At 37.8% G+C, this 14951-nt stretch overlaps 1 protein-coding gene across 5 annotated transcripts in view; it reads left to right on the top strand.

Annotated features, from left to right (window-relative positions):
- Positions 1-14951, top strand: part of Pcnx1 (pecanex 1) — a 150455-nt gene that overhangs the window by 66014 nt on the left and 69490 nt on the right. For 2 of the 5 annotated variants that reach the window (XM_048449080.3, XM_048449078.3), the window contains exon 7: positions 9651-9783. The exons of 2 other annotated variants lie outside the window; for them this stretch is intronic. In XM_048449080.3, the coding sequence (XP_048305037.3) occupies positions 9651-9783 (133 nt within the window). The remainder of the gene's footprint in view (positions 1-9650; positions 9784-14951) is intronic. One more of the 5 variants, XM_048449079.3, reaches the window with a different exon arrangement.

Raw genomic sequence — 14951 nt, 5'->3', positions numbered from 1 at the left:
GGCATACATCATCACTTCCTGCTGTATTAGCATTTTAATCTGTTAATTGATGCATGGTATTCCCTATGATGGTGATGGTGTTTGGGTAAAGTAATAAGGCTTTGGGGGAGTTGGACAAAGTCGGATAGGTGATGTTGTATCAGTGTGTGTTGACCTGTTTTTCAGAGGTGGTGTTCTTCACTGTTTTCCTCCTACCCCAGACTATTGACTGTTTTGCTGATTATGAAGTCTTTCTGGGTACAATGAGAATGAGGCCTTCTGCTGTCCACACATATGAATCTTGGAGGGTCACAGTCATTTGCTATAATAGTGGAGATCCTTAACAGTTAAGGTTGATGCTCTGTTCATACAGGCATTTTCAAACGTTTCTACACTTACTTCAAAAGAATTCCAGGTTCATCTGGAGTATTTTAAAGATCATATTGTAAAATGTTCTTGCTTGTATTTATTTTTTTCTATATCTGAAAAGCTTCTAACAAAAATTAACTTAGAATGAGAATGTAAAGAAATTATTTTTAGTGCTGAAGGAGTTCTCAAAGTAGTCTTCTAAGCTGTATATTAGAGGTGGTTGTATCTGAAGTAGTTCTTACCACTTGGTTGCTGCATAAATGTCTTACAGTTTTGACCTGGATGTCATTCTGTAGTTTATATAGAGACTTCTTAGAGAAACTTTATCATGTATGTCTGTTCTTGATGTCAATGGCTCCATTGGGTTTTTAAAAAATAGCTTCTTTAAGTTATCAAAATAAATTTTGAGAGTGAACATGTTATAGTATGTTCTAAATATTTCTTAAATAAATGGTATTGCCAAAATATAAATGTTACTAGTATATGTACAAGATGTACTATGGAAAGTCTCTGTCTTTGCATACTTAACCGTAGTTTCCTTTCCACAGTGAATGTTGATTTTCCTTTTTTGTTTTGTTTGGTGGTTTTACAAAGTTATGTGGAAAGTGTTATTACCTTCTTAATGCAGTTCTGTGACCATGTAAGTCTTCATATTTCTAGATTCCAGATTTTTTTGTTTGTATCTTTAAAATCTCCACTAAATGTTAATAATAAAATAATGAACTAAAATTTTAAAATCTCAGCTTTAGTTGAAGAAATTCACTAGTATGCAGGAGGTTGAAGATACCTTTTGTCAAATAAGGGTATTGCTAGGATGTTTGTTGTTTGTTTGTTTTTATTGTGCTTAGAATGAAAAACAAAACAAAATGATTTAAATGTGTTAGAGATTTCTGTGTCCATTACACCTAAATACAGGGGTTTGCTGTGTTTTGGTTGAACTTCCAGAAAGCTGGAAGTAGCAGGAAGGAATTTAAATGTTCCCGTTTAAAATGGACAGAACTTCAGTGTGTGTCGATGTGAGTGTCATTTGTTACAGTCTTCTCTGGTGTTTAGGAGTGATGTGTCTGGGTTGTCCATTCTGCCCTGTACTCCAAAAAACATGATGGCACGCATTATTCATTCTCTCTCTCTCTCTCTCTCTCTCTCTCTCTCTCTCTCTCTCTCTCTCTCTCGGACATAAAACCATAAGTGAATTTTAATCTGGGTAGATGTGGAGGTATTGATGCCTTCTCCAGACACTTTATTATTGGGGTGAATAATAAAGTTAGGGTGGAGGCATAGAGTTTGGGAAATGTACTTGAAAGTGTTAAAATAAAGCCCTAGAACAGAGGTGATGTAGCCTAGGTTCATATGCCTGTTGGTGTAAGGGCTCCACTGTAGTTGGTACCTCAGAGACCTGTTTATCTTCATTAGGCCTCCGCATTGTCATCTCTGGATGAGGTGAGAACATTACCTGTTGCATAGCGAAAGATGAAGGGAGTTTATCCGTAAAATGCTTAGAAAGTGCCCAGCATGTGGTAAATGTTTAATATGCTACTGTTATTGGGAAGCAGACTAGTTTGCTACAGAAATGTGTCCTGTCCTGTTCAGCTCTGTTGGTTCTGAGGTAAATACAAGGAAGTAATTACATATTGAAACAAATTAGAGTTGTTCTACTTGTGTAAAACTGTATAATAGTGAAACTACAAATGGTATTCCCAATTTCACACTTAACAGAAAAACATTTTTAGTAGCTAATTATTAATGTAGGTTTTACCTTTTGGCAGTGACACGCTATAACTTACTGTGTGGTATGTAGTCCTGTCGTAGTGCTTTGCTTGCTGCTGTCCATGACACTGTGTGTGCCAGACAGGCACTCTGCAGTGGTGCTGTGTCACCAGCAAACACTCTGTGTTACCAGACAAGCCCTCTGCAGTGGTGCTGTGTCACCAGCAAGCCCCCCTGTTTGTTTTAGAACCTCTTACCCTTCATCAGGTATTCTGCTCAAAGTCACATTTTACTAATTATTGTCTGCAGTTGTGTAGGTGAAACTTTATGAGTTCAGTTTGTTTTTTCATTTTCTTATACGGCATATCTCTAATTTATGACTAATACTTTGAATAAAAAAACACACATAATAGAAAAATGTCATGTTTTCAACTTGTCCTATGTCAGATAAAGATGGTCTTCTCTTGGGCCCCTAAATTTATCTCCTAGATGATACAATAGTATACTTATAATATGCTTTCTATATCGGTTGTCAGGTTATAAAGAATAGCTGAAGTCGAGCGGTTTGTGTGTGTTTTATGATTTATGCAGTATTCGGCATTTCTGGGTGTTTTGTTTTGTTTTGTTTTGTTTTTGTTTTGCTTTGTTTTTTGGACAGGGTTTCTCTAGCTGCTCTAGAACTTGCTTTATAGACCAGGCTGGCCTTGAATTCACAGAGATCCCCCTGCTTCTGCCTCCTGAGTACTGGGATTAAAGGTGTGGGAATCACTATCTGGTGATTTATTTATGTTATTATTTTATGTAATTTAGTGGTTTACTGTGTATGTGCACAGTGTGGGTACAGAGGTCAGAAGAGGATCCTTGGAACTGGTGTTACATATCAAACCATCCTGTGGGTGCTGGGAATTGAACCGTGGTTCTCTGCAACAGTACCCAGTGTTCTCAGCTGCTGAGCTGTCTCTCCTATTCCTTCTGAATTTCTTAACCTGTATCTCTCTGACAAAAGTATTTTAAAAGAATTCTTACTGTCATGTATTTTATGTGTGTGATTTGTTGACACAAATACTTGAGTAACTAGTGTATACTTGTTACCCTCAGAGGTCAGAAGACCCTAGGTCTCCTGGAACTGTAGTTATAAATGGTTGTGAGCCACGGTGGGGGTGCTAGCTCTTGACCTGGGATCTAAACCACAGAGCCATCTCTCCAGCCCCTGAGATACTGTTTTAGATACATTGTGTGAGCCACTGTTCTGTGGGCTACATCCCTTGTCCCTGAAGTCGGTGTTTATATATACACAGTTCTCAAATACAGTTCAGTGCCAGATTTGCCAGAGAGGAACAAGCAGTATTCTCTCTCTAAGAGCAGTGGAATTCTAAATGAACAATCCAGTGAGTCCATCTTTCTCCCACCCCGATTACTGATTGAATGTGCTAGCCAAGCCATTCTATCTGCCTCAGTTTCCCCAACTTTAAAAGCAGAGTTGTGACGATGTAGGCCTGTCCCATTTAACTCACAGATGTCAGTGGGCTGGAGTGAAAGTGCTTTGTTAATTTTAGATTCTTTGTGTAAACAAAGCACTGCTACTGTGAAGTCATTTCTGGAGTCCTTTGCTGACCCCGCTTCTCCCGGTTAACCTTCACTCATTGCTGATTAGGCTGTCTGCTGAGCAGTGTATGCACAACTGTACGTGAATGTACTTTCCTGTTAGCCTTAAAAATATTTATTTTCGGGTTTTAAAAATTGTTATTATTACTATTATTATTATTATTATTATTGACGGGTCTCAATTTGTAGCCTTGGCTCTCCTGGAACTCACTGTGTAGACTAGGTTGACTTTGAACTCATAGATAACTGCCTGCCCTGCCTTCTTAGTGCTAAGAGTAAGGCCTGTGCTGTCATGTCTGGCTTTATTTTTTAAAATTATATGTATGTATTTATGTGCGCTTATGTACATGCGAGTGCAGATGCCCTTGGCGACCAGAGGTTGTAGATTCCCTGGAGCTGGGTTATTAGAACTGAACTCTGGTCCTCCGAAGAGCAGCAAACACTTAACTATTGAGCCATCTCTTCAGCTCCGTCATTTAGTTTCTTGGAAGCATTTCATCTATCCAGTTATATTTGCTTGGCTGCTGAGATTATGAGACATAGCAGTAAGGATATGCAAATTCTGTTACTCAAAACACTGCTGACAATCCTGTTGTTTGCTGTTTGTTGACTTGTCAAAAAAAAAAAAACTGAGTGGCCGTTTAAAGTGTTTGCGCAGATGGGGATTGTTTCTCATTTTGCTCTTAGAATTGAATTGTTCTTTGGGCTCCCTGAGAATGATGGTTATAAACCTTTCTGTAGTAGAGTAGGGTCTTTTTGGAAATACCGTGGTTTGCAATGTTCTTAGGTGACAGTAGAAAGAAAGGAAGGAAGGAAAGCTGTTTAAAGTGGGTTTTCATGCCTAGACCAAAATATTTGTTTTGTGTTTAGAATTCATAATGCTTTAGATTTTCTTTTCTTTTTTTTTTAGAATTATTTTTAGAGTATTTTTGCAAGATAATTTTATTACTCATTTCTTTATATGGTACCTTTGTTTCTGAGGACGAGATTTGATTGTAAACTATTTGTGTTGAATGTTTGCAGACGTTTTAGCTTTAAGGTGTAAAATTCTGGTTTTGGGCTTTAGTCATGGTTGTCAAAAGTTCATTTTCTAATAATATTTTGTTGCTTCAGTTTGGAGCACCAAACACTTTTTTTTTTTCAGTGTTTTCTTAAGATAGATTCCTTTTATTTTTCTAGAGTGAAGAAAAAAATTTCTTGTAGTTTCTATTCATCTCACTTTTTGACTTTTTAAGCAGCAGTTGTTGTCCCAAGAGACCAGCTGCAGCAGGACCGCTAGAAGTAACTGCTTTCCTGGGGGAAGGGGACAGGTGCAGGGACCCTCTGACTCCAGGCTCAGGCTTGCTGTGTACCTGACAGTACCCCTAAACTTCTTATCCTCTACTTCCACTTCTCCCACTTCTTGACTGGGTTATGTGGTACTAGGTTTCATGATTCTAGGCAAACACTACATTATTCTAGCTCTAGGACTAATTCCTGACCTATGAATAATTTCATAAGCCACGAACTGCATGGGTGAAATAGTTTATAGAAAACTTCTTTATTTATTTATACTCAGAACTCTCCAACTTTGAAGATGTAGAGCGTAGCTTTTGGTTCTATTGCTCCAGAATCTTCTATTTAGTGTACGTAGCCTTGGATGCTTTTCTTGTTGTCATCCATAAAGCCAGCTGATAATGTTCTAGTGCATCCGTATAAACAAATTGCTGTACCAAACAGTTCCATATCAAATGTGTAGAGTTTTTATAACTTTCTGAAGTAAATTAATAATAACCCTAAGGTTTGATTTTGCATATCTTTTTAATGGTCAGGAATAGACTAGCCCATAGGTCTCCAAATGTCCAGGATATTTGCCTGTTTTCCATGTTATGTATTCAAGCATAACCCTGATCGAGAGACTGCATCAAAATAAAGGAAATAAAGCCCAGCACTGTAGCATTTACTTGGGATCTCTATGCTCTTGAGGTCAGACAGGAGAAATGGGAGTTTGAAGTCAGCCTGGGCTGCCTGAGATGTGTCTCAGAGAAGGAGGGAGGCAGAGAGAACACAAAACTGAATAAAAGCTGAATTTTCTGAGATTATTGTAAATTGTGTCTTCTGAAGACATTTTAATGCAAATAAGGAAATTATTAGAAAGTCAAGACTTGTTATAAAAGCGTACTTAACTTAAAAATATATCCTTAATTTTTGTACTTCATATATTCATAATTTTTGAATCACTGGACCGCTTCTGAGTTTTTCTTCTTTACCTACATACACGTACAGATTAGTTCTGCTTCGAGTGCTTAGTTTTTCACTGTTTACGTTTGATAGACAGGTTTGAACAGTTAGCTTGTTTACTTGCTAGAAAATACTGAGTTTTATGTAAGGTTAAAGAGCTAACTTTAAAAGATTTTGTAAGATTTTTTTTCTCCCCTCTGGTGTCCTAATTAAAAAAAAGAAGAAAAAGAAGAAGAGGAGGAAGAGGAGGAGGAAGAGAGTTTCTTCCCAAGGCTTAGGATTTGATTCTTCAGAGGACTCCTCAGTTATTTTTTTTTAAATGTTCTTTTCCTTGTAAACTTTAATGATTCATAAAGGCTGGAAGATGACTTATTAGGTGAAGGCGTCCTGTGCAAACACAAGGACCTCCGCTCAGGTCCTCAGTGCCCATGTAAAGCCGAGTGCTGTGCTGTGCATATGTGACACTGGTTCCGGAAGTGGAGACAAGTGGGTCTGGGGGATTACTGGCCAGCTAATCCAGCCTAGTCCGTGAGCTCCGGTTAAATAAGAGATCTTCTCTCACAGAGCAAGACTCTTCCTTTGTGGACAGCTTGCCTTGGGCAAATGCTCTCAACCCGTAGTTACACACATACACACACGCGCGCGTGTGCGCATGTATGTGCACGTAGTTGACTACAGTTGTCTGTAGTTTTCCTTAGAAAACTAAACTAAGTATGGTTAACTACGTAGCTGTGTGTAGAAGAGTCTCCTTTAAGCTTTAAAGACACCCCTTTCTTCTTCCGGCTCCCATATGGGTGCCATTTAGGACTCAGTCTCAACTATAGGTGTTCTGTATAAGAAACACATTCCTCAGAGGGCTTGACTTAGTTTTATATACTATGACCATAAATTAAAGCTTGTAGTTTTTGAATATGTGATCCTAGATATTAAGGAAGTTGTCATCGTGAACATTCTGAAAATTCCTATAACAACAGGAATTTGTGAAGCCCGTTACTGAGGATAATATATGTAGTACGTGTAGCTCAGATGTATCTTGATATGCTTCAAGGAAGGGCTGGAGGGAAGGGTAAGACACATAATACTCTTACAGAGGATCGGAGTTAGTTTCTCAGCACCATGTACCTCCAGCTCCAGGGGAGCTGACACTGTCTTCTGGTCTCTATGGGTGTCTCCACAAATGAGCACATTCCAACACAAACATATGCATATATACATAATTAAAAGACTATTGAGGAAATACGTATTTATATAACTATTTTGTAGATTAAAATATGAATGTGTAAAATTATTTAAAGCTTTTCTTTAAGAAGAAGTCAAAGAGATTTTTGTTGTTATTGTCTTATGTATGTGAGTGTTTTATCTGCATATGTGTGTTATGAGTGTGCCTGGTGTTTGCAGAGCGCAGAAGAAGATAACAGATCCCTGGAACTGGAACTATAGACAGGATTATGAGTCACTATGTGGGTTCTGGGACTCAAACCTAGGTCCTCTGGAAGAGTAACCAATGTTCTTAACCACTGAACCATTTCTCCAACCCGCCAACAGAGTTTTCTTTTCTTTCTTCTCCTTCTCCTTCTCCTCCTTCTTCTTCTTCTTCTTTTTTTCAAACTAAAAATGGACACTGGCAAATTTTCTTTTCTTTCTTTCTTTTTTTTTGTTTAGATGTTTTTTTAATTTTGTTCTTGTCCTTCTTAGAGACTTAGCTTTTCTGTAAGAGTAATACCTCCAAGAGTCTTCAGTAGAAACAGATTAATAAAGAAAACCATTTCCCTTTTCCTGTCTTCTGTAGTTAGTGATCATATGCTGCTTCCCAAGAGTCAGCTCATAAGTTAGGTCTGGCTTTAATTTTCTGTTTATTTGCAACAGAATGGAGAATGAAGATTCCATAATGAAGTTGGTTCAACCAGTAAAATTGATTATACTAGTTTGTTGTAAGTAATGGTTTGTAAAAAAAGAAATAGGATATAGTTTATTTCAACTATAGAAGAAAATTTTCAGTAATGTGGTCCACAAGGTGACTCTTGAATTAAGTTACTAGCTAGTAATTGTTTCTGTAACGTGACCTCTCTGTGCAGGTGTCTCAGAGCTGTGACAGGTATAACCTACTCACCTCATTGTCCTGTCTTCCCTCACCTGGCTTGTCCCTCCTCGGGTGACTGCTCTGCTGGTGTATCTTTCTCTGCCGATGCAGAGTGCATTTCCGTTCATCAAGATTGTGGTTGTCAGTGGTAGAAACCTGCTTTGCAGTTTATGCCAGCGAAACAGCAGCCTCGTCTGCATCTGCTTTCTGTTGCGATGGGCAGGTTCTGTGTCCGAGTTGTCTAGCAGTGATCAAGATGCTCTATGTTACTTCTGGGTGTTCAGGTGTGGGTCAGGAGGACTAGAAAAGTTATAGTTTCCACTAATAGAAATATGAGAAGCTACTGTTGACTGGTTAGTGGCCTCTGTGTTAGACCTAGATGACCACTTCTGGCCACTGTGTTAGACAGCCAGGCCTAGACAAGCAGGTTCAGTCAGCTTCATGGTTTTCTGTGGACATGTATGACTTTCACAGACAAACAACAACCTTTCACATTTAAAGGCCCTTCCATGTTTGGAAAAATGTTTCTGTATGAGCTTTTTTATTCTTTGCTCATATGTAACATCAAAATATCCTTCCTCAGAATCCAAAGAGTCCCAGAAGATTTAGAGTCCTGGGGAAAGAGCAGTTGTTTCATGTTCACCTGTGAAATCATTTTACATTGGCTGTGGGAACCAAGATTGGTCAGTTAGTGTGGTTTTATCAAAATGTGTGTAATTTCTCATGATCTCTGTTGCAATTTTATTGTTGTCTGTTTGGTTTAACTTGATTCCAACTTAAGGGATCTTCCATGCTTGGTTTTTATTTATATTTGCTTCCTAATGCTGAAGAGACTAGGACCAGGGCCGTAAACTTTATTTCAAATAAAGTTTTGCACTTTCTGGTTAAGATATGTTTGTTACCTTGAATGTTTGACAAACTAGTTTGCCAACTGTCAGTCAGTTTCAGAATTATAGCCTGAGGTCCTGGGGGATACAGCGCACTACCCTACTCCTTGGCATCTACAGTGAGTAGTCTGAAGTTGGGTGGTTCAAAGCTTTCCACCTTCATGGCCATGCAAAGGTGTCGCCTTTGGTAGAAATCATGCTTTGGATTTTGCACTTCTCCTGGGTGAGTGATAGGCAGTTTGACTCCTGCCTCAGTGTTGGATGGTGGTAGCAGCCCAAGTCAACGCTCCCAGTCAGGAATGTACCCTGCTGAATTGAGTGTCTGTGTATCAAGTGCACTTTTGACCCCTGGTGCGTTAAGTTAATAATGGTTGATCAGACTGTAGCCCCATCCAAAGGTAGGGAGCGTCTGTGTGTTTGTACCGCTTTTACTAGTCCCACAAGAAAAGAAACGAGTACTCATTCCCATTAGGGACACTCACAGCTTTTTAAAGGCTGACTTAATTAAAGGGAAAATGGAGGGAGATGTGCCAAAAATAATGGGGCTTTCGGAAAAACATTTAAAGTGGCAGAGATCCTAAAATAGGAAGTTAAGGATGAAGAGAAAGTGTTGAGGTCAGATAATAGATCCCAAGTGCTATTTTCCAAAAAACTAACTTTGGAGAAATGGTACGTACTTTGTATATATTCTCTAATGAGACAGAAGACCCAAGTGTTCCTTCTCCCAAGAGGGTGGGAAGTCCAGAGAGAGTCAGGCTCAGCTGACCTAGGCTCATGTTTGACCTAAGTCTGTCTTAATGCAGCAGCACAGGCCAGCGAGGAGGCAGTGGCCTTTCGCCGTGAACGCAGCACATTTAGGCGCCAGGCAGTACGGCGCCGGCACAATGCAGGGAGTAACCCTACCCCTCCTACCTTGCTCATCGGATCGCCCCTAAGGTACAGTATTTTACAATTCGACCAAGTTTGGCATGCATGCCGTGAACCTTCTAACCTGTTCTTTCCGACCCAGGCAAGCTTTTGAAGAACCTGCTTTTCTTTCTTTCTCTGCTAATACATCTCTCTTAGGTTTCTTCTGCATGTGACCATGAGCGTACTGCATTATGCATGCCTTATGTTGTACTGTTTAAACAAAGCCATCAGACTGATTTTGCCCAGTTTTTAAATTGCAAGAGGACGTTACAGTTACAGAAGTGAAAGCCTAGCTGTTAAGTTAGATTTATTGTTTTACCTATTCAAATTAATTATTAGTGCAGTATCTTGACAATGTTTAATATGGACAATTACAGGGAAAATGGTGACCTTATTGAGAAATAGAAATCTGACCTGACTTTATAAAGTCAGTTTGATTATTTCATTTCACTGAAAGATTACACTTTATCTTATTTATATTGTAAAGTTTGAACCTATTGAAGAACACACAACTAAAATATTTTATTTATGCACGTGATCAGCTATATATATGTTTACATGTAGAGATGTATTGAACTTCTCAACCTCCATCGTGTATTAAAAAATTCTCATTTTTATAATTTTTCAACTAAAAGAGCATCCATCTATGATATTGGGGATAACCTCCTGTTGGATTTTTAGGAATCTAGTGAGTCCATGTCTTGATTTAGAAATATGAAGATCTTTTCAAAAGACTTGTGACTTATTTCATAAGAGCAAACGTGAGCATCACATGATCCGTGTGCTTGCCTAAGCAATGTGCACATTATGCAGTGTACAGTCATGCAATAAGCATGTCGTGCAGTGCACACATCATGTAGTGCACACATTGTGCAGTGTGCTTCATACTCTGCCCGAAGCACCATTGCAGAAGTGGTTTTCCTGCCACGTTCTAACTTGAACTTCCAACCTCATAAGGAAGAAGATTAGCTTCTCTTGAGTCTTGGTATGTTAGACAACAAAAACCCTCCCCTTTCTCTTTTCAGACTTGTTTTTCAGAATAGCAAAATTCTATTTTTAAAATTCATTTTATATCCCCCTAAGATTTAAAACTTGGTTTCTTTTGTTTAGTTTTACATTATATCTAGGAATTTCATCTCCGTTTTCTAATACTTTAAATAATGCATAACTTTATGAAATATATATTTATACATAGACAATGTTTAAAATAGTAAAGTGGAAATGTAACTAAAGACACATTTGTCGTAGAAATGTTTGGAACTCTCTACTCTGTGTCCTCCCTCCCTCTCTGCTGTAGGACTCCTGCTCTGCTGGTGAACCACAGCCCCCATGTGCAGGGGCTGCCCAACAGCAGCTTCTGCTCTGTTTTGTTCGAGCTTCCTTTTGCCCCTTGAATAATGCTTGCTGGTTGTAGACAAGTCCTTTGCCCTCCTGCTTTCTCCATTTTTTTTCCTTTTATAAACATTTTTAACCTATTTTAGTCTTAAGAAATTCTTTCATTCTTTGCCATGAGTATGCTGACCAAGTTTCACTTGCCAAACATTGTATACAGAGTCGTTTTCTTCCTCTGCCTGGTGGAACATGAGAGTTATCATAACTCAGACCAGTCACACAGTACTTTCACTTTCTTTGTGGAACTTTAAATGTAGCATGTCTTAGAAAATGGTCTGGAAATTACTCCTCCAGGGCTTATGTTGGACCCTTTAGAAGTCTCCTCCTCATGGTCAGCATGCAGGCTTTGTTGAGATTCCAGGGTATTTCCAGCAACATGTTGCATGTGTCTAAATCGATGGGCCTTATTACAGGTGAAATAAAATAAAATTTAGCTGTGAAGAGTTAGGAGAAATACCAACTTAGTAAATTACCTTTTGCAATTGGAAAAATCCGAGGTAAAGTAAATTGCCATTACTCTTCAGTGTGGTCTACTTAATAATGTTATCTTTAACTAAATGTAGAATAGAATAGCTATGTAAACGTTGGGGAAACATTTTGTCAAAGATTAGTAGATCCGATGCGGCAGTACTTTCACTATAGTTGCTATGTAAATACCAGTAAAATCTGTAATTGTCCCCTGTACCCATGGTGGGCGGGACAGAAATGTTCCGAAAAGCTCGTACAGAGCCCTGTATGTGTATAAGGTTTCCCTCCACTTTGACTCATTCTTACGGTATGGTGTAATCTATAAATTGAACCCAGCAAGAAGTCAACAACAATAGCTACTAACAAAATAGAGCAATCACAACATATATAAAGGTATTAAAAAGTATGGCTTTATTTCTGAATTTTCCAATTTGATGTTTTCAGATTGATGTTGACTTTAGGTAACTAGGGTCAAAGAAAGCAAAACTTCAGAAAGAGAGACTATGAAAGCTTATTGTAAACTTTGGTGAGTAGCTTAACCACCCCAAAAGGCATGTGATAAAATACAGATGTGGAAGAATTCAGATTAATGAATGCATCAACTTCCTCACAAGGAGAGTTGCCTGCTTTTAAAATCTTATTAGAATAAGCTCCTTAAGAATTATTTTAAAATTTTAAAATTAAGTAAGTTTTGTAGGTAGGTAGGGGTTTTAGGCCCTTGTTAATTCTTCTTAAGTGATTAGAGCTAAAATAAACACAAATATTAAAATTTTTTATAATACAAGGAATTTGACTTTTATTACCCTAATGTCATGCTTTCAAATCCTAAGTAGACTGGGGTGGGAGGAAACTATCTTATTTTGGTTAAAAACGTAAAGCTTTAGTGTATTTTTAGTTTCATTTAAAATATAAGATTAAAAGATCTATAATAAAATAAAGTTACAGTCATGGTTGAGAATCTATGGTTAGAAATCCATGGGGTCATTTTGTGTTCAGATGAATTCATCATTTTTGTTTCATTTTGTTTTGTATATTCAGGACATTCTTTTCCTGGAACCTGTATAGTCTTTGGAATAATGGAGTCATACTCTTAGAGTTTACATTTTAGTTGGAGAGATACCTACCAAGGAAACTAACAGTGTAAAGCAGTATTGCCAGGTACCTACCACCTTGGTGTGTGGAGGAATGGATGGCCAAGGCCAGTCGTCTGTTGTTTAAATTGGGAATGTTGATCAGTATGCTTGCTTGCCAGCCTGGAATAACAGACTTAGATTTCCTTTTACTGTATGATAAAGTACTTACTACCATTAAGGAAAAAAAAAGATAAATTTATGCCATATTCATACCTGTTAGCCTAAAGTTAGTCCACTCTTTGGGGATCTGATTCTCGACCATTTATGCTAAGAACTGGCCTTTTCTGTCACCTGTGAGGGTTTTGAAAGCAGGAATTAGGGATATAAACATTTATTACTAACTTTTGATGTTCAAAGTGCAATGATTATAGTAATAGATTTTGACTAATTTCCTTTGTTTGGGAGTTGACATTCATGCACCGTTTAATATTGAAAACATGTATTTGTGCAGACTTTGTGCATCTATAGCTTGAAGATTAGAGTAGTCTCGGGTCCATTCACTTAGAATGTGACTGCGATAGGACCTTTGCTTATGACTTTAAGTGAAAAAAACTGATAGAAAAATTTGAGTACAAAATTTTTGGTTAAGTTGTAAGCTTGATCTGAATTTGAAAGTCCATAATATTTTAATTTCCTGGGACTTCTTCCTGTTTTCTTGTGTGAAACCTGTTCATTTTGATAAGGTTCATGGAAAAGTTTAGATCACTTCTGATGAAGAGGGACATGTCAGCCATGTGTAGAAGATAAAACTGTTTAATTAATATGATCATCTTTTCTTCTCTGAATTTGCAGTGCTGGAGGTGGACCCATGGTTTTACACACGCAAGCAAAGGCCTGGCCACTCAACTTCATGGCTAGAGTCTCACAGGCCTCTCTTGACTAATAGCAGCTAGGAAAGTCTCCTAAGGAAACTACTAAACGAATGCTTTGCAGCATGGCTAGACAGTGCCAGTGTGAGCCACAGTCAGAATGTGCAGGCTCGCTTTCCTCACGTTAGATGCACTCCTGCACCCTGCTTAGAATGCATACTGCTCAGTGGTTCAGAATCAAACCTGCTAATTTGTAGGCCTTGCGTGATGGAATAAATATTCTTTAATACTTGCTGTCCAATATGGCAAGCAGTCATTATTTACTGCTGATCACTTTGGTTGCTACTAGCTGTGGTGTGTGGTTATTGTATTTTTGAGATATAACTGTTATGATAAAGAACTGAAATGTAATTAAACATCCCGGGGGACTGGTGTGCCAGACTGTGTAGTGTTCGATCGCCGTAGCCACAGCTTAGCCTTTGACTTCACCGTCAGTCCATGTGTCTAAGGTTTTTGTTTTTGTTGTTTTGTTTTTAACTAAAAACCAGAGGGACAGTTGCAGTGGATTCAAAGGATCAGAGAGGATTTAGTAGAAAATGATGTCATAAAATAATAGGCCACACAGGCCATGCTGAGTAACGTCCTTCTTGTTGTAGTTATTTTAGTGGCAGCCTTTGGAGTTTCTCAGAGTACACTTAAATTCACTGAGTGTAACATGCTGGGACATGGTGTGGAGAATAATGTGTGATAGTTAAAACATTCCAGCAATTTCAACAGTTTAAATTAGAATAAATCTTCTATTAAAAATGTTAATAATAGAGGCAGATGGATCTCTGTGAGTTCGAGGCCAGCTTGGTCTACAAGAGCTAGATCAAGGATAGGCTTCTAAGCTACAGAAAAGCCCTGTCCCGAAAAACCAAAAAAAAAAGTTAATAATAAAATTCATATTATCTTAAATAATCATAAAAGTAAATGAGTAAATAACATAGAAAAATAGTTTTATAAATAAAATAAATTTTTATTAACAAAATATAAATTTTTGAAATTTAAAAAATTTATAGAACACTAAGATATCCTTTGAGAAATTAAACTTTTCTAGTACTCAGATTTTTCAAAAATAATGGATCCTAGTTAATGAGAATTCAATATGGACTGGAAAAAATGTTAGCAATTGGTTAGAAAAATCTAATTTTTGTATATGTTTTACCTGTAACTCTTAGCCTTTTTCAAAATATGGAAGCTTTTACAAATAGTACTTTATAATAATTCTCCTTCCAAGATCCCTGTGGCCATCGTGTATCACTCAGTCCAGTCTCACACTCTGGTTCTCCTGCAGTAGTTTGTGATGTTCTTTTGCTTACCCTTGTATTTTGGTTGCATTTGATAGAGAGTC

This window comes from Myodes glareolus, chromosome 11 (assembly GCF_982192425.1).
Source record: "Myodes glareolus chromosome 11, mMyoGla1.1, whole genome shotgun sequence".
NCBI classification, from domain to species: domain Eukaryota; kingdom Metazoa; phylum Chordata; class Mammalia; order Rodentia; family Cricetidae; genus Myodes; species Myodes glareolus.
This window is presented reverse-complemented; position numbering and strand designations above follow the sequence as displayed.